The 22,612-nt window shown below is 41.5% G+C and overlaps 1 protein-coding gene and 1 long non-coding RNA gene across 2 annotated transcripts in view; both read left to right on the top strand.

Annotated features, from left to right (window-relative positions):
• Positions 1 to 22,612, top strand: part of LOC6602044 (G protein-coupled receptor kinase 1) — a 272,725-nt gene that overhangs the window by 21,937 nt on the left and 228,176 nt on the right. Inside the window, exon 6 of the mRNA XM_026985719.1 lies at positions 17,173 to 17,234. Coding sequence (XP_026841520.1) covers positions 17,173 to 17,234 — 62 coding nt within the window. The remainder of the gene's footprint in view (positions 1 to 17,172; positions 17,235 to 22,612) is intronic.
• On the top strand, positions 21,639 to 22,034 carry LOC113565101. The gene is made up of 3 exons (XR_003408438.1): positions 21,639 to 21,702; positions 21,751 to 21,855; positions 21,954 to 22,034. It is a non-coding gene; the product is annotated as an uncharacterized LOC113565101 (long non-coding RNA).

Below are 22,612 nucleotides of genomic sequence, written 5' to 3'. Positions count from 1 at the left end.
CGATTGAAGTTGAGACCCGTACCGTCTGGCTCAGGGAACTCCATAAGCCGACGACCAATTAAAAAACTAAAAATTAAAAAGGACGCCAAGATCTTCAAGGTTTTCTGAAATCGAGATAAGAGGACGAGAATTCATTACAGCCTGGATTTGGCAGACAAATGTTCGCAGCTCGTCGAATCCAAAAAGTGACGATCCCAAGGCGGAAGAGAAATGCTGCTTAGCCGTCTTCACCGCTGCCTCCCACAAGCCGGCGAAATGCGGCGAGCGAGGCGGTATGAATCTCCAGTTAAAGCCGTTGTTGATGCAATGATTATGAACTTCAGCACGATGCTTCTCGCTTATAAATAGCCGCCGAAGGTCCTCCAGCTCGTTCCTTGCGCCCACAAAATTGGTGGCATTGGGGGAATACCGCGCGTGGCTACGAAGCGTTTGAGGTCCTTAACCAATTCCAACCAGACTGCCTTTGTTGCAAAACAGATGAACACGCAGATGTAAGATTTCATCGGTGCTCGACTGCGCCCATCTGGCTTATAGTAGAATTGACCGCAGTAGTCAATTCCAGTGACGCTGAATGCATTCGAATCCTGTACTCGATCCTTCGGTAGGTCAGCCATGATGTGTTCCACAAGACGAGGTCTGGACCGGCAGCAGATGACGCATTTTCGCAAGGCGCGAGCCACAGTTTTCATGCCGCCAATGGGTCAAAACTGTAAGCGAATCGCTCCAAGTAGAGACTGCGGACCAGCCTGGTGATGATTTCAATGAAAGTGCGTAATGATGGTGAACGTCAATGGATGATCCTTGGGAAAAATTATTCTGCTGGAAGCCTTTCCGCAGAGCAAGGTACTCAGGATACAGGTGGCCCCGTTGAACGATGCGACATAGCAAGTGCGATCCTTTGCGAAGGTCCTCAGATGAGAGATCCGGTGACTTTGTCCTACTGATGAACTTCTGAACGTAACCAAAAATGCGCATCATGACTCCAAATGAGTCTATGTGCTTAAACGAAAGCGAGATGTCGACACGCTCAGACGAAAGCAATACCCTATGTCGAATTTCTGGAAGATTGACTTCTGGCGAGCACCGTTCAGGCCAGCAACCTTTTTTTCCTTGCAAGAAGGCAGGTCCATTTATCCACAGATAAGAATGCAAGAGCTCTTGAGGCGCGGCTTCCTTTGACAGAATGTCAGCTGGGTTCATTTCAGTTGGCACATAACGCCAATCCATGCCCCTGGCAGGTTGTTTTATGACCGAGATTTTGTTAGAGACAAAAACGTTGAATTTGGATGGTTCCTCACGTAACCAAGACAGGACCACAGTTGAATCCGACCAACAAATGATTGGGCAGTCGAAGGTATCCATTTTCCTGATTTCGCGAAGCAAATTGGCCAATACGAACGCTACGCATAGTTCAAGCTTAGGCACCGTGAGTGTTTTCAGTGGGGCAACCCTAACCTTCGAACAAATCAAGTTAACCTCAGCGGCGGTATCCGTAAACGAACGAGCATACATAGGCCTGGAGGATGGCATCTCAGGAGCATTGCAATTCAAATCGGGTCTTAGGTTGAAGTACGTAGCGAGGAAATGTAGCGTGACCCACAGTAGCGAAATCCTTTCAACACTCAGTCCAGGCCGATTCCAAAGGCTGAGGAAGACTTTCATCCCAATGCAGCTTGTCCCTCCACATACGCTGTATGATTATTTTTGCTCTTGTCAATGTAGGTCCGATCAAACCCATGGGATCATAGCACCGTGCAATGGTTGACAACACCGAACGCTTAGTGTGCTTGCCAACACCGATTTGAGGAGCAAATGTAAACAAAAAGTTGTCCTTATGGGGCTCCCAAATGAGCCCAAGCGTTTTGGTTACATCAATGTCATCATACAGCTTCAGAAAACTTTCCCTTTCGGCCTCTGGGACTTTAAGAAGCACATCAGGGGAGTTGGAACACCATTTATGCGATTTAAAGTTCCCTCGAGCAAGAAGATCCGTGGTTGGACGTAATAGTGGACATAATATCTAGCACTTCCTCGACCGAATTGCCTCCAGATATCATGTCGTCTACGTAGAAGTCCTGTAGAATGGTTTCCGACCCCAAAGGGTACGAAGACGACTCATCCATGGCTAGCTGATGCATAGCTCGAATAGCTAAAAATTATGCAGGCTTAGTTCCATAGGTAACTGTGTTTAATTTGAAGGTCTGTATGTCGTCGTCAAGAGAGTCCCTCGACAATATTCACCTGTAAGAGCAATGGAAAACGTACGAAAACAGATGAGTGTGTGAAATAGCTTAGCTTGAATGGTGGGACCAGACATAAGCAGATCATTTAACGAAAGACCAGATGTGGTAGCTGCAGAGCCGTCGAATACAACCCTCAGCTTTGTTGTGGAGCTGTCCCCTTTGATGACGCAATGATGTGGCAAGAAATATTTGCACTTGTGCCTATCTTCCTTGGGCCCCAGAGACATATGATCGAGGGACAGGTACTCCTTCATGAATGCCGAATATTTTTCATGAAGAGCTGGATTACGCACGAACTTGCGCTCTGAGTTTTCCAAGCGCCGCTTCTAAAGGACTCTAAACTTCGCTTTATAGGCAAGCGAACAGAGTATTCCCCTGAGGGTAAGCGAGTGTGATGGTTGACGAAGTGTTCCTCGCAGTGAAGTTCCTCCTTTGTAGCCCTAGCGATTGGCTCAAAGATGTGCTCTACTTCCCAAAATTGACGAACCAAGTCATCGAGCCGAATGCTGTGATTGGTGTCATCCGTAGATTGGGTTGCGATAAACGACGAGGAGTTGGGGGCCGAGTGCCCGCCACCATATAGAATCCATCCGAGATGTGTCTTCTGCAGCAAAGGTAATCCAGGCGCCAGCTGAATGTTTTCCACACACAGCAACTCAAAGAAAAGTCCGGCTCCGATGAGCAGATCAATCCGCTGCGGCTTGTGGAACGAAGGGTCAGCAGGCTGGATATTCAAAGGTATAGGCCAATTAGCAGTGCTAATTGAGACGCTGTTGACTGTCCGTAATCTTCTGGGCAACGACGGCAGTGATGCTAGTGGTGAAATCTGAAAGCCGCGATTTCAGAACGAGATCCACCGAGATAGCTTCAGTTGAGAAGATAGCATCTCCTATGCCAGAGACTGCAGTAAGCAGCTTGGTTTTTCGCAGTTGAAGCTGATTAGCTAGACGAGTAGTTACGAAATGCAATTGTGAGCATGAGTCCAACAATGTGCGACATGGCATTAAAGTTCCAGCGCTGTTTTTGACGAGAACGACGACGGTGGCTAATAGAACAGGGTCAGACGGACGCTGGGATGTATGAGCTTGCGGAGAGGACGGCGACAATGCAATTATGGCGACATGATTTGGCTGCGGCTCAAATGAAGAAACAGTATGGAAGGGCTCTGTTGGACCAAGAAAATGCAGCAGAGTGTGGTGCTTCGATTGGCAAGTACGGCAGGAACCTAATTTACAATTTTTCAATTTATGACCCTTTCATAGGCAATTGATGCATAACAAGATCCTCTTTGCTTCCTTGTGACGATCATTCGGCGATAAAGTTTCGAACCGTCGACAATTGGTAATCAAATGGTTCGTGCCCTCACAAAGCACACAGGAAACAGGAGCGCACGATGCAACCAACGATTTTCGATGATGCGTACTCACAGTTTTCCCTGACTTGCCAACCTGACCATCCTGCCCTTGCATGGAGTGGTGAATACCTTCAAGGGTACGACATCTTTGTTCCAGAAACGCAAATAATTTCTCCCAGGATGGAAGATCGTGATTCGACGACGCTGCTTCCCATTTAACTTGAGTCTGCCTGTCCAAATTCTTCCAGAGTGCGTGGACGATGATGCAATCAGCCATTTCCTCCTTAGTTGCCAGCGCATCCAACGCGCGAATATGTGAGGTGGCGGCGTCCGTAAACGCCCGCAGCGAAACAACAGATGAGTCCCCACGCGCCAGCCCAAATATTTCTCTAGTGTGTGCCTGTAGAATGAGACGTTTATTAGCAAATCGATTTTTGAGAATATCTAATGCGGTATTGTAGTTAGCCTTGCACATCTCCAACGAACGGAGATGTCCAACGCCACTCCACTCAAACATGTCCGCAAATGCTGTAACTTCTCGATAGAAGTCAGCTCAGCTTCACTATCAATCACAGCTGTGAACATGGACTAGAAGCTTGTCCACTCTGTATAGGCTCCGCTGAACTTGGGTAACTGCTGTGGCAAGCGCGATCGATTGGCCATGTACATAATAGATTGGGATTCACTTGGGTTCATTTAAAACGTGGAAGAATGCGTGGGCTGCAAACGATTGCCCAACTCACGCTGTAGAATTGTCCTCAATGATAGGATGGAAAAGTCCAATTTTCCTGTTATTTCACTGGACATAGATTCAAAATCCACTTCCTCTAAACTGGTGTGTGCCACAATTAAATTTGATTTCAGCTCTGTCAATGATTCCAACAATCCTCGCAAATAATACTCATCCATTTGGTGCAGCTTTTCACGATCCATCTCCGTGCGTATGGACTCTAGCCTGTCGAAAATGGCTCTAGCCTTCAGCCTCATGAAGGAAATCCGAGATGCAGGGAATCGGGTGGTGGCTGCGTTCTTATTAACCCTTTCACTAGTTGGAGCATCGCCAACTGTCACTGTATCGCTGTCATTGCCCATAGCCAACGATCCACACAGGATTATTTTTCCTTTTTCCCATGGTTTTGGCTATATATTGTTGAAGCGGATTGTAAGTTAACAAATTTTAACCAAATTGGCCACTGGGCGGAGCGATTTTTGCAAGATCGCTGAGTAGGCAGATTTGCTGACCGTGGGAGCGCGGCCGCCGAGACCGCCGGATGCCAGCCTGCATCGGACACCAGACACGACGGGCCCGGCGGACGACGAGCGAGTGCTCGAGACCGGGAGTTTGGGTACATTAAGTTGAGTTTTATATTGATCCGCCGAGTGGCAATTACACATTTCGGTGTTAGCCTTGTGGTTTATAACAACTCATAATTACGAAGTGTTCATCATATTATTCCAAATAACTCGAAAACATATTATTTACTTGTATGAGTCAAATAAAGTTGAAACAAAGTTGAATAAAAATGATGCAACAAGAGAGTTCAGACGAGCTCAAAATGTTTTTGCGATCACTTTTTCGTCACTTTTTATTTGTGTATGTCCAAAATGTATGCGCCGGCAAAGCAACGAAACGACGACCGAAAAAGAACCACCGAGATGTTTTGCACTGTTTCAAGTTCGAATTGGAGAGAAAGATATGTATGTGCAGCCGGTCTCGAGAGCTGGCTGAAGCAAAACGACGAAAGAGGAGGCGAAGAAAACTAACGGACCACGCTTAGAACTCTATGCAGCCGGTCTTGACAGTGCGCTGCGCAGCAACGAAACAGATGGCGAAAGAGAAGCGAAAACGCTAGAAGTCGCTAGAACTGCCACGGTCGGCCACAACGATCTTTGGTTCGCCACTTTTCGACAAATGTTACGTTAAACCTTCGAATTTGATTTAACGAACTACTTGGAACACTACTAACACACGACAAGTCCTCGGCGGTCACTTCGGGGTCACCAAAATTTTGGAAGCTGCCGAGCTTTTCGGCAACTCTGACTCCAAAATGTACAAGAAAATAATGGCTTTTTAACAACCATTTTTAAGGTTACAATTCGACGTTTATTGTTCGATATTGTTTGTGTTTGTTCGAGGCCGTGGCAGTGGACTTAGATTTAGGTGTTAGGCGTTTTGGGCGACAAACAGTACTACAGGACCGACTGCCTCGAATAGGAACGACCGACTAGACAGAAGGAAGGGTCGAAGCAGTGGCTTATAACAAGTAATAACTTTCCATAGGTGTGTGCGTGTATGAACTGAGAGCGTACATAGGCTGAGCGCGATAACAGATAACTTAAGAGAGACGTGACTTGAAAGCTATTAACGGCTGCTGCTCCGAACAGGTGGTTTGGAAAAATTGGGCAAAAAGATCGGCAATTGCCTGATCATTATTTGCCGACGTATTAAGAAATGATAACGAGTATCGGTGTAAAAACTTATCTATTTCTGGGGATGGGAGAAAATTGATATCGGCCAGCTGTTGACTTAAAGCTGGATATAAATGAGTGTCCAGTAGCAAATTAAATTCGCATCCGACTTTTTCTGATAGTTTTGGGGCTTTCCAAATGTTTTCTCAGATGTTGTGCTTTTTTTCACATACCCTTAGTATCTTGCATCTGGTTGAATTGAACTTTGCAATTCCGAAACGCTGACCCAAACATTTTTTAGCTCCAGATAATTCAAAATGGATAATTTTTTGCGTTATTTTAGCTTTGTAGATTTGACTTTGACTTCTTAGTTTTCTCGTATCTTCAATATTGTGGATGCCACAGATTTTTGTTTTTCGTGGGGGCGGAAGGGGGTGGGGCGAAATTTCGAAATACACATGTAACAGTGAGATTTAACAGGAGTGTAAATACCAAATTTTGTTGCTCTAGCCTTAATAGGCTCTGAGATCTGCGGATGCCACACATATTCGTCCTATGCGGGGGCGGAAAGGGGTGGTGCGAAATGTTGAAATATACTTGCGCAGGTTCGATATCACATGAGTGTGGATGCCAAATTTGGTTGCTCCAGCTCTTATAGTCTCTGAGATATAGGCGCTCAAAGCCGACAAAGCCGACCATGAAACATGAATCAAAAATCGTTCGTTCTCGAGACGTGTTTTTGTTTTGTTCCGCTTATTTTCCATTTATTTTGCGAATACAGAAGCTGTTTTTCAAAACAAACCTTGATAAAAGGTTACATATGTAATTTAATTAATTTAATTTAATTTAGGGTTACATATGTATGTTATATTCCGCATTTATTAATTATAGGTAATGTTGTTTTTTATTTTATTTTATTTAATTAGGTTTTGAGATTTACGGTTCTTAATCTACTATAAGGTGGGTTCTTAACTGCGTTTTGAACTGTGAAAGGTTACTTATCTTTTTCATGTGATGCGGAAGCTGCTTCCAAATGCGAATGACATAGACGAAGAAATGCCTCTCGGAATTTAAAGTTGTATGTCGAATGGTGATAATATTATTTGTTCTGACGGAATTAGTGAATCTTAGAATTTGGAGCAGGTATTCGGGTTGTTTGGTGAATATTATCCTATGAAGGAATGTTAGCATCTTATAGTCAGTCCATTTAAAAAAATGCATTTCGAATATTTTGAATGAAAAAGCTGAAATTCTGTCATTACGTTAAAGCACACGTTCAATTTTTGCCTGTCTGCGTAACCACAGTTACCAAATGCCTCTATCCCATAGGTGAGTACAGGTACAAAGTATGCTTTTGCTATTTTCATCCGAATGTTTAGCGGTATAAATCGTTTGGTAATATTAATAGATAATAATAACATAATCAAACATTTTGACTTAGTTCGATTTAGGCATAGGCGGTTGTGAGTCGTCCATGCACTAATCTTCTCAAGTTCTACATTGCTAACACTGATACACTCATCTATTCTACTTAACGGTCGACTAACATATAATTGGACGTCATCGACGTACATGTGCACATCACAGTCGGACAATACCATTGGCAGGTCATTTACATAAATGGAGAACAATAATGGACCAAGTACTGATCCCTGTGGGACACTACACTTAACATATGCAAAAGTCGACATTTCAGTTTCGGTGACATCAGCCTGACTCCTATTTAAGAGATAAGACTATAGCAACCGTACTGCTGAGACAGAGAAATTATAGGACTTACGAAGCTTTGCAATTATTGTTTTGCATAAAAACCTAATTTTTAATATATTCTGTCCGTTTGTTATTCGTTTGTTTTTGTGTTGCTGTCTGTAGGTACGCTCAAGCTGAGTTTAACCCGCTCTTATCCCGTAGCTTTTGCTATAGCTATCACTCTCTCCCTATTATCTCTCGCTAACTCAAACCACTGTTCTTTCACTCTCGCTCTTTAAACTTTCTGAGCAATAGCGCTCTATTTTTAGTAGCTCTCGCTGTAACCGCTCTCTAACGTACTCTCTTTTTTTTTTTTACTAATTCCGCTTTGAGCGTTGTCTGGCACATTGGTCTGATACCAATTTGTTTGAAATTTTTAAATAAATAAATAATAAAAATGGAATACGCTGTGATCTGCGCCAAAAAAAACTTGTAAGAAGCACGTCACCCGCCGAATGTCCCCTGCTTGCTCTGCGACAGCGTAGTGCACGCAAAATGCGCTGGATTTTCTGGCCTCGTGAGTGATACTATAGCCAAACGCAATGGGTTGCATTGCAGTTGCGAGGCATGCCGTGCGGTGCAGAATGATATGGTGGCTTTTATGAGGCAGACGCGGAAGGGCTTTAAAAAGCATTACGATCGGCTCTTAGCCATGGAGTCTCAATTTGGCAGTCTGCAACTGCTGAGTGAGTCTCCGAGGCGTAAAAGGGTCACTCCGCGGGATCTGCAAGTGCCAACAGTCACTCAGCAGCTCGTTGCCGAAAAACTGACTCCGACCAATCCCGGTGTGCAGCAGTTGATCTCGTTTGCCACTCCAAGGGAAACGACAGGTGCTGGCGATGCAGATAAGGTAGCCGAATTCATCGCTGCGGAGAACGTGCAGCCAAGTACGTCTGCAGCGTCCGTGTCCGTGGTATCCGCAATCTCGCTAGTTGTCCCGTTAATTCCGATCCCACCAGTGATCAAAAGGTCCGGACCTCCGGATATTGTCACCACAGGTACTAGGCCTGTGGTGCCTAAAACACTGGTGGGAGTCCCACCAAAACGACAAGTTTTTGACCTCACATCTAATGATGTAATTGCTTTTATTCAAAGCAAAATAATAGCCGTGGGTTTAAAGGTGAAGAAATTTAACATCTTTTAAGCCAGGGAGATAGCCTCGTTTAAGCTAAGCATCTCCCCAACTCAATTTGACACCATTTGCTCCGCTAAATTTTGGCCGGAGCATTTGGAGGAGGCTAAGAAGAAGAATAGGCCCCCCATAACTCTAACAAATCATTCCATTGTGCCACCCTCAACCTAAACTTCCTCTTCCTCATCCTCTCGTCCTGCTTCCACCTCTCCAAAAAACTAAATTTTCTTTTGGTAACTTATCAGATTATTAGAGGCTTACGTAGTAAACTTAATGCCGGACACTCTTAGTTCCGAGGTTTTGGCTGGTCGGTACACAACTTTTAAAAAGGACCGTTCGTCTCGACGTGCAGGAGGGGTTCTGATTGCAGTGGACTCTAACTTCACGTCGGAACACTTCACAGTCCAGGCTCAACCGGAACTAAAATTCCTGTGTGTAAAACTGATTCTTCCCGCTATCGCTATATTCATTAATTACTCGTATATTCCACCTTCTTCGGATATCTCTATTTATGAGAAGCATTTGTCTGTTTTAACTGCTGTTTCTTCCTCTCTATCAGATAAGGATCATATGATAGTTCTTGGTGACTTAAACTTGCCCGGAACTGCTTGGTCTTCGGTAAACGAGTCTAGTAACCTAGGGCCCATGTCACGACATGACTTTGTTGACGGCTGGCTTGACCTGTCCCTGTCTCAAGTCAACCATGTGAAAAATTGCTTGTGTCGGTTGCTTGATCTGTGCTTTGTATCGGATCCGACTTTAGTGTTGTTAACCCGAGCCCTTCCGCTCACTATTCTTGAAGACGCCTACCATCCTTCTTCCGAAGTGTCGCTAGATATAGGACCAACTGTATTGGATCGGTCGAGTAGGCTATCTGAAAGTGACCGCTTTCGTAAAGCCGAGTTTGCGAAGCTTAATAACCTTAATAATACTCATTAGGGATTTTTATTGGTCCGCTTTGTACTTGTGCACTGATGTCACAAAAGGCACAAACATTTTTTACAATGCTCTTGGCACATTTTTTGATTCTTGTGTCCCGCTTTCTTGTCCGATTAGATCTGGAAAGCTCCCTTGGCTTACCAAAGAATTATCCAGTGTAAAAAACTTAAAATCAAGACTATACAAAATTTCAACAAGTTGCTTCTCCTACTTCTCACTCTCGCTATGGAATAGCTCGGTCAAACGTTTTAGTTCTTAATGCTCAATGCTATAAGAACTACCTCTCTCGATGCAGTATACGTTTTTCTCATGGTGCCCTCACTACAAAAATTGAACGTGTGCTTTAATAATACAGCTAGATATATATTTGGGTTAAGCCGTAATGACAGAATTTCAGCTTTTTCATTCAAAATATTCGAAATGCATTTTTTTAAATGGACTGACTATAAGATGCTAACATTCCTTCATAGGATAATATTCACCAAACAACCCGAATAACTGCTCCAAATTCTTAGATTCACTAATTCCGTCAGAACAAATAATATTATCACCATTCGACATACAACTTTAAATTCCGAGAGGCATTTCTTCGTCTATGTCATTCGCATTTGGAAGCAGCTTCCGCATCACATGAAAAAGATAAGTAACCTTTCACAGTTCAAAACGCAGTTGAGAACCCACCTTATAGTAGATTAAGAACCGTAAATCTCAAAACCTAATTAAATTAAATAAAATAAAAGACAACATTACCTATAATTAATAAATGCCGAATATAACATACATATGTAACCCTAAATTAGAAATGATTATATAATCATAATAATTGAGTTTGACCCAACCAAAACTAATGTGCCATCTAGTGACTAGTGCTCTAATTAGAAGCCCCATGCTTGTAGCATTAGGAATGAAAATAAATAAATAAATAGGCATGCACTCGCGTAAAAGAACAGATTTTTTACTGTAGGTTAAGTGGGGATTTTATCAAGGTTTGTTTTGAAAAACAGCTTCTGTATTCGCAAAATAAATGGAAAATAAGCGGAACAAAACAAAAACACGTCTCGAGAACGAACGATTTTTGATTCATGTTTCATGGTCGGCTTTGTCGGCTTTGAGCGCCTATATCTCAGAGACTATAAGAGCTGGAGCAACCAAATTTGGCATCCACACTCATGTGATATCGAACCTGCGCAAGTATATTTCAACATTTCGCACCACCCCTTTCCGCCCCCGCATAGGACGAATATGTGTGGCATCCGCAGATCTCAGAGCCTATTAAGGCTAGAGCAACAAAATTTGGTATTTACACTCCTGTTAAATCTCACTGTTACATGTGTATTTCGAAATTTCGCCCCACCCCCTTCCGCCCCCACGAAAAACAAAAATCTGTGGCATCCACAATATTGAAGATACGAGAAAACTAAGAAGTCAAAGTCAAATCTACAAAGCTAAAATAACGCAAAAAATTATCCATTTTGAATTATCTGGAGCTAAAAAATGTTTGGGTCAGCGTTTCGGAATTGCAAAGTTCAATTCAACCAGATGCAAGATACTAAGGGTATGTGAAAAAAAGCACAACATCTGAGAAAACATTTGGAAAGCCCCAAAACTATCAGAAAAAGTCGGATGCGAATTTAATTTGCTACTGGACACTCATTTATATCCAGCTTTAAGTCAACAGCTGGCCGATATCAATTTTCTCCCATCCCCAGAAATAGATAAGTTTTTACACCGATACTCGTTATCATTTCTTAATACGTCGGCAAATAATGATCAGGCAATTGCCGATCTTTTTGCCCAATTTTTCCAAACCACCTGTTCGGAGCAGCAGCCGTAAATAGCTTTCAAGTCACGTCTCTCTTAAGTTATCTGTTATCGCGCTCAGCCTATGTACGCTCTCAGTTCAAACACGCACACACCTATGGAAAGTTATTACTTGTTATAAGCCACTGCTTCGACCCTTCCTTCTGTCTAGTCGGTCGTTCCTATTCGAGGCAGTCGGTCCTGTAGTACTGTTTGTCGCCCAAAACGCCTAACACCTAAATCTAAGTCCACTGCCACGGCCTCGAACAAACACAAACAATATCGAACAATAAACGTCGAATTGTAACCTTAAAAATGGTTGTTAAAAAGCCATTATTTTCTTGTACATTTTGGAGTCAGAGTTGCCGAAAAGCTCGGCAGCTTCCAAAATTTTGGTGACCCCGAAGTGACCGCCGAGGACTTGTCGTGTGTTAGTAGTGTTCCAAGTAGTTCGTTAAATCAAATTCGAAGGTTTAACGTAACATTTGTCGAAAAGTGGCGAACCAAAGATCGTTGTGGCCGACCGTGGCAGTTCTAGCGACTTCTAGCGTTTTTGCTTCTCTTTCGCCATCTGTTTCGTTGCTGCGCAGCGCACTGTCAAGACCGGCTGCATAGAGTTCTAAGCGTGGTCCGTTAGTTTTCTTCGCCTCCTCTTTCGTCGTTTTGCTTCAGACAGCTCTCGAGACCGGCTGCACATACATATCTCTCTCTCCAATTCGAACTTGAAACAGTGCAAAACATCTCGGTGGTTCTTTTTCGGTCGTCGTTCCGTTGCTTTGCCGGCGCATACATTTTGGACATACACAAATAAAAAGTGACGAAAAAGTGATCGCAAAAACATTTTGAGCTCGTCTGAACTCTCTTGTTGCATCATTTTTATTCAACTTTATTTTATATTTAATATGTCTGACGAGCTGTAAGTAACATTTTGAATTAATGTGGCGGGAAACACCGTTTACTTTTCATTTCGTCGAGGAAAATGTTTTCGTTTTGAGCACCAATTTATGTGATCGCAGTAAATGGGGAAACTTTTGTGGAAGTGGAAACTACAGCCTGGCTGTATATCTTCTTCTTAAACCGGATACTAAAAATGAGTATCGGGGTATATTAGATTTGTGGAGAAAGTGAATATGTGTAACGTCCAGAAGGAAACGTTTCCGAACCGATAAAGTATAGATATTCTTGCTAGGAGAACTAAGCATGCATTCAAAATACAAATACCACTACAATTACTAATTACTAGAAAGGTGTGTAAGGATTAGTAATTTAATAAGAGGAAGAGAATTAGTGGTGGATATGACATGGTAGAGGGAATTATAATCCGAGCATAAGACCCTAAAAGCTTCATGCAAGGAATAATTCGATCTACAAACTGGAAGGAACAACGGTATAAAATTTCTAGTAAGTCTAATAGGAATACTGAAGTTTATGCGGTTCACCAGATCAGGGCTATCTACGCCACCCTTGATCAAGTTGTGCATAAAAATCACACCAAGCATTTTTCTACGGTTAACTATGGATGGGAGGTTTACTAATAGCAGTCTACTAGAGTAAGAGCCCCGCAGAGCAAAGAGCAAAAAGTTGTTCTGTACTGATTCTATACGGTCGTAAGTACTGAAAGTATTGAAAGTAGAATCCCTATATATTACAAATCAATAAATTTTGTTGCTAAAAATGCAACCCTGTCATTCTGATCAAACTTCAAAGTCAGTTGATTAGTCAGCTGATTCCTGCGACAAAATTGGCGGGAAAATTTTATTCACTTTGAGCGCTTGGCAAATTCACACATTGCAAAAATAAAATATTGTGAAATATGGATTTTAAAGGCCCGGGTATGTAGATAGAATAACAAAAAACATTTTGTGTTAAAATGTGTTATATGTTATATAGGTTAATTGTTTTGTATTGTCCAAAAAAAACGAGGGGGAACGTTGTGAGTTGCTGCGGACACCGCAACTCTACAGTTATACCCGATACTAAGTCAGTATGGCTCTCCTCCGGCAGACGCGCTAATATTAAACGACACGACAAAGAATGCGTGCGAGAGAGACAGAAAATCAGTCTGAACGTGACGTCGGGCGCTGCGTAGCCAATGCAAATTGATTTGTTCCTTTTGGCTACAAAAATTATCTGATCTGATCCAAATTCAGCAACCGGATAGATATAGTCATTCTCTATGATTCTGCGTTTTTAGTTTTCTCGAATTTGCAATATTGTGGATGCAACAGATTTTCGTCCTTTGTGGGGGCGGATGGGGGTGGGGCGAAATTCTGAGATATACGTTTTAATGTGACATCTTAAAGGAGTGTGTGTACCAAATTTGGTTACTCTAGCTCTTATGGGTTCTGAGATCCTTGATCTCATATTTTGCAATTGGCAAAACCGACCATGAAACCTGTGTGTTAGAGTGAGACAGAGCGAGAAAGAGTGAAATTGTTTTCGTGATTCTGGCTGTAATAATTATACGATCTGGTTCAGATTTTGCACTCTGTAAGATATAGTCATCTTCTACGATTCTGCGTTTTTAGTTTTCTCGTATCGTCGAAATTGTGGATGCCACAGATTTTCGCCCTTTGTGGGGGGGAAGTGGGCGGGGCAAAGTTTTGAAATATTTTTGGAAGAAGAAGATCAACAGAAGTCTGGATCCAAAATATCGTTGCTCTAGCTCTTATAGTCTTTGAGCATTAGGCGCTGAAGGGGACGGACAGACGGACGGACGGACAGGCAGACATGGCTCAATCGACTCGGCTATTGATGCTGATCAAGAATATATATACTTTATGGGGTCGAAAACGATTCCTTCTGGACGTTACACACATACACTTTTACCACAAATCTAATATACCCCAATACTCATTTTGAGTATCGGGTATAAAAAGAAAACCAAACCAATGTGTTCGTCTTGTGTGGAGTAAAAACTAACCTTCTGCGTGTTTGTGCGTTATGTAATGTATGTTAAAATAAAGTAGAAAGTGTGTATTAAAAGTAAGTAATAGTCCAGTTTGCGGCTTTTTGCGGCTCTTGCGGTACTTTGAACTTTTAGATCAGCTAAATTGTTAGAAATAGTTAAATAGTACAGTAAGAATTTGATCATAATAAGAATTGTTTATCAAAAAATTTGCTTTATATTTTTATATTTACCACTATTACATCAAAATTACAACAGAATAATAAATTCCTTTAAAATTTTAGTACTTTTTTATAGCTCTCATGACTTTCCTTTGTGATCACGTATACGCCTTGTTGCCATATAAAGGCTATTGCGGTAGGCGTGGTCAGAATAACTTAAAATTTTGTTCAAATATTTAGAGTGCTATATTTATTAAATACACCAAGTTTCAGCTCGATATCTGCTTTATTCGACTTTATGCCACTTATTTGGGAATTCCGCCCAGTGTGCCATGGTAGAAGTGTGTTCAGAAAACTTTAACTTGGGGTCTAACATAACACCCAGATCATCCACCAGGGTAATTCTCTCAAGAGAACCCCACATAGGGTATATGGAGTAGTGTTGTGTTACTCATGAGTGAGTGAGCAACTGAACATGTTCCTTCCAAGTTGTTCTTTTTTGTTCACTTGTTCTTTGTTGTTCACTTGTTCTTTTTTGCTCACTTGTTCTTTGTTGTTCACTTGTTCATTTTTACTCACTTGTTCTCTACTCACTTTTTGCGCAATTTTGCTCCTCAAAGGGTATCTTGCGATCTGGCAGCTTTGCTCATATTTGCGTTTACTTCACACTTTTTGTATTACCGGCAAAGCTCTTTTGAAAAATTCACTATGTCGCTAATTCGAAAGTATAGTGAAATTTGGAACCATCTGTGCATGAATAGTGAACAACTGAGAGAGCAAGTCAGCAACTGAGCAAGTGAGCAACTGAGCAAGTGAGCAACTGAGCAAGTGAACAAGTGAGTAACTGAGCAATCTAAGAGAGCAAGTGAGCAATATGAGTGAGTTGACTCACTTACTAAAAAAGAACAAGTGAACATGTTCACCAAAATGAGCAATGTTTACCCAACACTAATATGGAGCCAACAAGGGGCTAGAACGATGAAATGTCATAACTTTGCATTTCGAGGCATTAAGGTGTAACAAGTTTGCACAACACCATGACTGAAAGTTATTGAGATCGGATTGCAAGCTTGATTGAAATGAAATGTCCTTATACTGAATACAGAGTATAACATCATCCGCATACATAAGTACTCGAGAGTATGTTAATACCGAAGGCAAGTCATTAATAAAGAGTGTGAAAAGTAAGGGCCTAGATGGCTGCCCTGTGGTTCTCCCGAAGAAGCCTTTACTGGTAAAGTGAGGGAGTTTTTGAAGAGGACTCTTTGAGACCTGGAACAAAACTAGCTAGAAATCTATCTCAAGATGTTGGGCGGAAACCCTAAAAGGTCAAGTTTATGTGCTAAAGGGAATGGGTTACAGAGTCAAATGCTTTACTAGTCGGTGTAAGTCGGTGTAAATGACATCCTGTAAGTCTGTAAGTTACCTTGAAAGCCTTTAATAATGAAAAAGCTAAACTCTAACAAATTCGTGGTGGTTGATCGCCGACTTACAAGTCCATGATGAGTTGGAGATATAAGTGACTTGCAGAGGTGTTGCAAGTGCGAAGTTAAGACTTTCTCAAACATTTTAGGAATAGCGGATAACTTTGCTATACCTCTATAATTTTTTGCATCAGACTTGCTACCATTTTTATGGAGAGGAATTATAAGCGATTCCTTCCAGATCGGGGGAAAGCAGGAAGAATCAATGGACAGGGTGAATAGTTTAAGCAAGGATCCACACATAGCCTCGGCGCAGTATCTGAGTACACAACCTGGAAGCCCGTCTGGACCTGGTAAAAGCACCGGCTTAACTAGTTCATGCGCCATTTTAAGCCAATTGCTTTTTTACATGTATATAGCACAGTCTTTGTCTTCTTCACTCTATCCTTGACGTTCAGGTGCCAATTGCTCTTTTCGTCAATTACCAAAACTTAGTAACTGACACTGTAGCAGAAGGAAAACCTGTATCCATTTAATATTGGGATAGGGATTTGTGAGGGATTTAGTGCCATTCTGACAGTCGCGCAACCTTTGCGTAGAGGCGTAGAGTGTTGGCGGGTATTTCCCGGAGAAGATAATTGCATCTTTCCTAACCGATGCTGTATAGCACACAGCTGCCGAAGGTCCTCCAACTCGTTCCTTACGACCAAAAAGTTGGTAGCATTGTCTGACCAAATGCATCGCGGAATACCGAACGTATCAATCAACGTATCAAGCACTCAAAAAAGAAGCACTTGTTATTTCCTACACGTCAATTCCAGTGATATAATAATATAAATATTTATTTATATATATATTTTTAACACACAATAGGTCCAAATGTTGGAAGCTGCGGGGGCCCTTTTTCGGATCTGACTCCACATTTACGAATTAAAGATATCTCTTCTGTCAGATTTTAGTTTAGTGTTTTATATATAGTTTTACAATATTTAAATATTTACATTTTTCACTGACCCTTCAGCCCAATATTCATATTTATTAAATATTTTACAGCCTTATATGGAAGAGATATTCACGCAGCTCAAAGGAAAACCATTCAAAAAGTTTTTGGAAAGGTAAATTGCATTTTTCAACCATCAAAGATCTATAATTTAGATTTATTATATTTATATATCTATTCTATTTATTATCTATATATGTATACTAAAATCAAAAATTCTCAGACTTGTTGCCGCTGTGTATTGGTATACCCGTTACTCGAAGAGTATGTATACATGATACATGATTTGTGGTGGAAGTGGAAACCATCTCTGTCTGTCCGTCCGTTCGTCTTGTTTGACGTTCTCAGCGACTATAAGAGCTACAGCATCAACACTTTTTATTCAGACTCCTGTTATATCACACTGAATCGAGTTTGTTTCAAATTTTTTCCACGCCCTCTTCCGCCCACACAAAGGACGAAAAACTGTGGCAACCCCAATTTTGAAAATACAAGAAAGCTCTCTAGCTTTCTGAAGCTAGTTGAAGCTGACAATATCTTCCAGACTGCAGAATGCGAATCAGATCGGATCATTATTATAGCCAGACAGAAGAAATGGCGTACTCATTTGCTGTCGCTCTGTCACAGACGCTTTTTCGTGCATTATGTGCGCCATCTGGCGAAGGGTAGCCATACTGACTGAGTATCGGGTGTCCCCCCGATTTTTGGTCAACAACAATTGGTCTTGTCGCAACTTTTTCCGAACCCGCGCGACCCTCGCGGCCTACACGAGATTCTGACGCCTTGGACAGGCTGTAAGGTCATAAGCTGTCAACTCGAGCTTTTTTTACTAGCGACATGATTACCACCAAATAAGTCTTCAGTTACTGAGGTTTGGATAAGTACTAGGTTTGTTTGGTTAAATATGTGGTTAATATGCTGTTTCGATAGTTACAATTGTTTACTTTGGTCTACAAATATATTATGGGTCATTATCACCGTAACGGGTCTCATTATGTGTTTTTATAGATTGCACATTTACTTAAGTCATATTATTGTATATATGTATTGTTTTATATGTAATAAAACTGTGAATTTATGAAGTCGGACAGTCATGAAATTGGGCTCAAATTTGCCCAAAAAGCGAAAAGTCGTTGCGAAATTTGGTTGTATTGTTGTTGGGTTTGCTGCTGCGTGCATATACAGAGGACAAACGAAAAGAAGCGACAGCGAAAGAGAATGTTTCTGTCGATGTTGCTGTTGTTGTTGGGTTTTTTTCTGTGTCGACGCGCAATACAACGATCATAGACGCACAGAAAAGAATAGCGATAGAGAAAATTTCGGTCGACATTGCTGTGTTGGGTATTTGTTGTGGAGTTCGCGCGGAATCCACGTGCAAAAGTGGTTCGACATTTTCGAACATAATGCTGATGCTATCTGACAAACAAATATATGTTTAGGGCAGAGGCAAGATGTGTGGCGCAGCTAAGCTATTCTTGGAATCCGAGTGCTCGTCTAATTTTTACGTTGTAAGAAAGAACGAGGGGGAACGTTGTGACCGCAACTCTACATTTATACTGAATACTTAGTCAGTATGGCTCACCTCCGGCAGACGCCGCTTATATTAAACGACATGACAAAGAGTGCGTTCGAATCAGTTTGAGCATGTCGTCGGGCGCTGCGAATTGATTTGTTCCTTTTGGCTATAAAAGTGATCCGATCTGATCCTGATTCAGAAATCTGGTAGATATGGTCATTCTTTATGATTGTGCTTTTTTAGTTTTCTCGTATCTTCAATATTGTGGATGCCACAGATTTTCGCTCTTTTTGGGGGCGGAAGGGGGTGGGGCGAAATTTCGAAATACACATGTAACAGTGAGATTTAACAGGAGTGTAAATACCAAATTTTGTTGCTCTAGCCTTAATAGGCTCTGAGATCTGCGGATGCCACACATTTTCGTCCTTTGCGGGGGCGGAAAGGGGTGGCGCGAAATATTGAAATATACTTGTGCAGGTTCGATATCACAGGAGTGAGGATGACCAATTTGGTTGCTCTAGCTCTTTTAGTCTCTGAGATCTAGCCGCTCACATTTTGCAATATCCAAAGACGACCATGAAACCTGTGTGTTAGAGAGAGACAGAGCGAGAGAAATTGAAATATTTATACGATCTGGTTCAGATTTTGCACTCTAGAAGATATAGTCTTCCTCTACAATTATTTGAAATTGTGAATGGCACAGATTTTCGCCCTTTGTGGGGGAGAAAGTGGGCGGGGCGATGTTTTGAAATAAATTTGTAAGAGTGACATATCATAGAAGTCCGGATATAAAATGTCGTTGCTTTAGCTCTTATAGTCTTTGAGCACTAGGCTCTCATAGGGACGGACAGACAGACATGGCAGACAATCGACTCGGCTATTGATGCTGATCAAGAATATATATACTTTATGGGGTCGGCAACGATTCCTTCTGGACCTTACACACATCCATTTTCAGCACAAATCTAATATACCACTATACTCATTTTGAGTATTGGGTATAATTTATATGAGAACTCGAAAGTAATACCAATAGTGCGGATATCCACCAATCGCTGCGAAATCGTAAAATGAAGAGATCGGAAACTTTCCACGAATATTTGTTGAACATGGAGAAGATAGCCTGCGTCGGAAATATTGAAGAAGCAGCAAAATTGCGGTATATCGTAAACAGGATGCAAACAAAAAAGCCAGTTCAAACTGCCAATATATCGGTGCCAGTCGTATAAGGCGTTGAAGGAAGAGCATGCTATTTACGAACTGGTTCAAGGAAAACTCAGCAGTGACAAAAACACAGTTGCATTTAAGAATAAAACGTCGGTAACTGAAGGAAAAAATTATATTGTTTTAATTGCGGTTCGCCGGATCATAACGAGAGTGAAAATATCTCCCGTAATTATCCAACGGCGTTTTTGAAAAGATGAACGATGTGAAAGTGCTGGAAAGTGTAACCACTTTGCGGGGCCTATTGGGCTACGATGGACTATTGGGCTACGATTTTATAAATAAGTTTCCTAAGCCTGGAACATCAGAAAAGTCCCTCTTCCGGAGTATAACATGGTTTACAATGTGATCGAAACTCCAGGTAATTTTGTGGCCCCACCCCAATATCAAAAGAACATCAAGCAGCTAGTGGAAAGCAGTTACAAGTCAGCCAAAATGCCTAGAATATGTCAAATTGAGCTTAAGATCATTCAAGATGGATTGTTAAAACCTTTTTTTTAAGTCGCCAAGCCGTGAATCTGGAGATGAAGCTACAGCTGTAAAAAAAACATATTAATTGAGTGGCTCGATCAGGGTATTGTACGCAAATCAACTTCTCACATAGCGAGCAGAATTGTAATTTTCAGAAAGATAGATCGTTGAGAACGTTGAACGTTGAGAACGTTGAGAGTCTGTGTAGACTTTTTGAATTCAACAATGTGCCATACGGTTTGTAAATCATATTTTCTAGCCGTATGTGCCGTATAAGCCGTTTACGCAGCTGTATATGGATGACATCATTATATATACCAACGACGGCGAGGAATGCATTACCAAAACAAAGAAAGTTATAACGATAGCAGCTTTGTATGTTCGAGGCAAAGCTTCACCCGGTTTATTTTTGGAGCAAAAAGACGACGCAATCCGAATCTATGTTGTCATTCAGGTTGGATGACGACAGTCCGGATGGCCGAATGTAAGAAGGCTGTGCTGACTGTACGCTAGCGTTCCCTGCCCCGATCGCGAGAGAGCAGAGAGCGAATCACGAAAGCGCGTCAAGCGCCCGAGAGAGGACTCTCATTACTCAGTTCTCAGCCTTCGTTTTAATAAGACGTCTCATCAGTTGTCCGTCGCCAAAGTCGCCAAATTAATTATCATTAAAAACCTATCCTAGAACTGATATACAACTTACATTAAATATAAATAAACGTTATACTAATTAACATTTCTGCATAAATATTTGGGATATTAAAATCACAGCGCCTTGTGGCCCACTATACTATTTACTTAAGACTACTCGTACGATAAGTAGAAATTGTACCCATGTCCATATGTGAACACCGTCTGTCCGTCTTGTTTATCATAACTGAAATATGATTTTAGATATTGGAAAATTAGATATTACATTTTTTTGTTCTGGCAGAATAGATATTTGATAGATATATGTCGGTTCGTATGTTTATATTAAACTACTCCCTTAATAGAATAGCTATCTCATCGAAATTTTTAATATACACACGCTACTGATATGGTCACGTCTCGAAGAACTTGTTTAATAAATGTACAGAACTAATTCAATTCACTTTTAGTTTTCTAACCTACAGTACGTATTTTACAAATATGTATATAGTTTGTGATCGACTAAATATCAAAAACATAAGCAAGTCTATGTTTTTGTTTAAGCGTCATAAGCGGCAAGTCTCTACTGAAATCTCATACGTTTTTTTTTTGTACAAATTACCCCAATTCTTTGGCTTTTCGAAACGTATTTGTACCAATTCTACGTTTCAAGTATTCGAACAAGTTTTTCATTGGGTTTAAGTAAGGAGGCCAGAGTAAAGAACTCTTCGGGCTATACGTGCTGGTAAGTCTGTATATTGAAGTTTCCGATAAACCATCCGATATTTCTTAGCGAATTTTAGCGGATATGGACTTGGAAGACATGAACATGATCCTTTTGGGCAAGAATGATGATGCGGTTGTCTGTTGTTTTTTCTTCTTCCATAGTCGTTTTTAAGTAAGAACTTTTGTTTTTGACGTTGATATGCAATGACTACATCTTTCAAGTGGCGATGCAATTACTGCACCATCAATTGGCACGTGTGGAACCAGCAGAAGGCTGTTACTCGCGGATCCCAGGAAAAACGTAGCCAAACTTACCTTGAAAGCCTTTGATAATGAAGGAGGTGAACTCTAATAAATTTGTGGTTGTTGATCTCCGCCTTATAAATTCATGCTGAGCTGGAGAAATAAGCGATTTGCAGAGATGTTGCAAGTGCGGAGTTAAAGTGTTCTCACACATTTTAGTAATAGCGGTGTTGATGTGTGTGTGTGTGTGTGTAGGAAGCTGGGTTGCATACGGTACATAAACCGTCTACAGTTTGGTCGTCGCAACTAGAACTTGAACCAGTTGGACTGCGGAGTGGGTATCCTACGGTGCGCAAGGGAGGGTCTGAAGACACGGCGACAGCCTCTGATGATTGCGATGGAAGATGAGTGACAGGCAGTTATGGTACTGTTTCTGATACTGATTTTATTGATAAAAATGATTCTTATTTATAGAATAGCAACTGCCCCGCTGTCTTCGCACTCTGCGGAGAGAGTGCATTGTCAGCAGAACTCACTGCAGTGGCTAGTGTGTTGTCGTGAGGTATTATATTGCATGTTACGTAGAACACTGTGTCACGGTGCCACTGTGTTATGCCGACGGGTATTATACACTATTACGGCCGTTGAAACTGTGTTCAACCATCGTTCAAGTCGACGGCAAACCG

The sequence above is a fragment of the Drosophila persimilis genome, unplaced genomic scaffold, assembly GCF_003286085.1.
Source record: "Drosophila persimilis strain 14011-0111.01,24,50 unplaced genomic scaffold, DperRS2 tig00000002-arrow-pilon, whole genome shotgun sequence".
Taxonomy (NCBI): Eukaryota; Metazoa; Arthropoda; class Insecta; order Diptera; family Drosophilidae; genus Drosophila; species Drosophila persimilis.
This window is presented reverse-complemented; position numbering and strand designations above follow the sequence as displayed.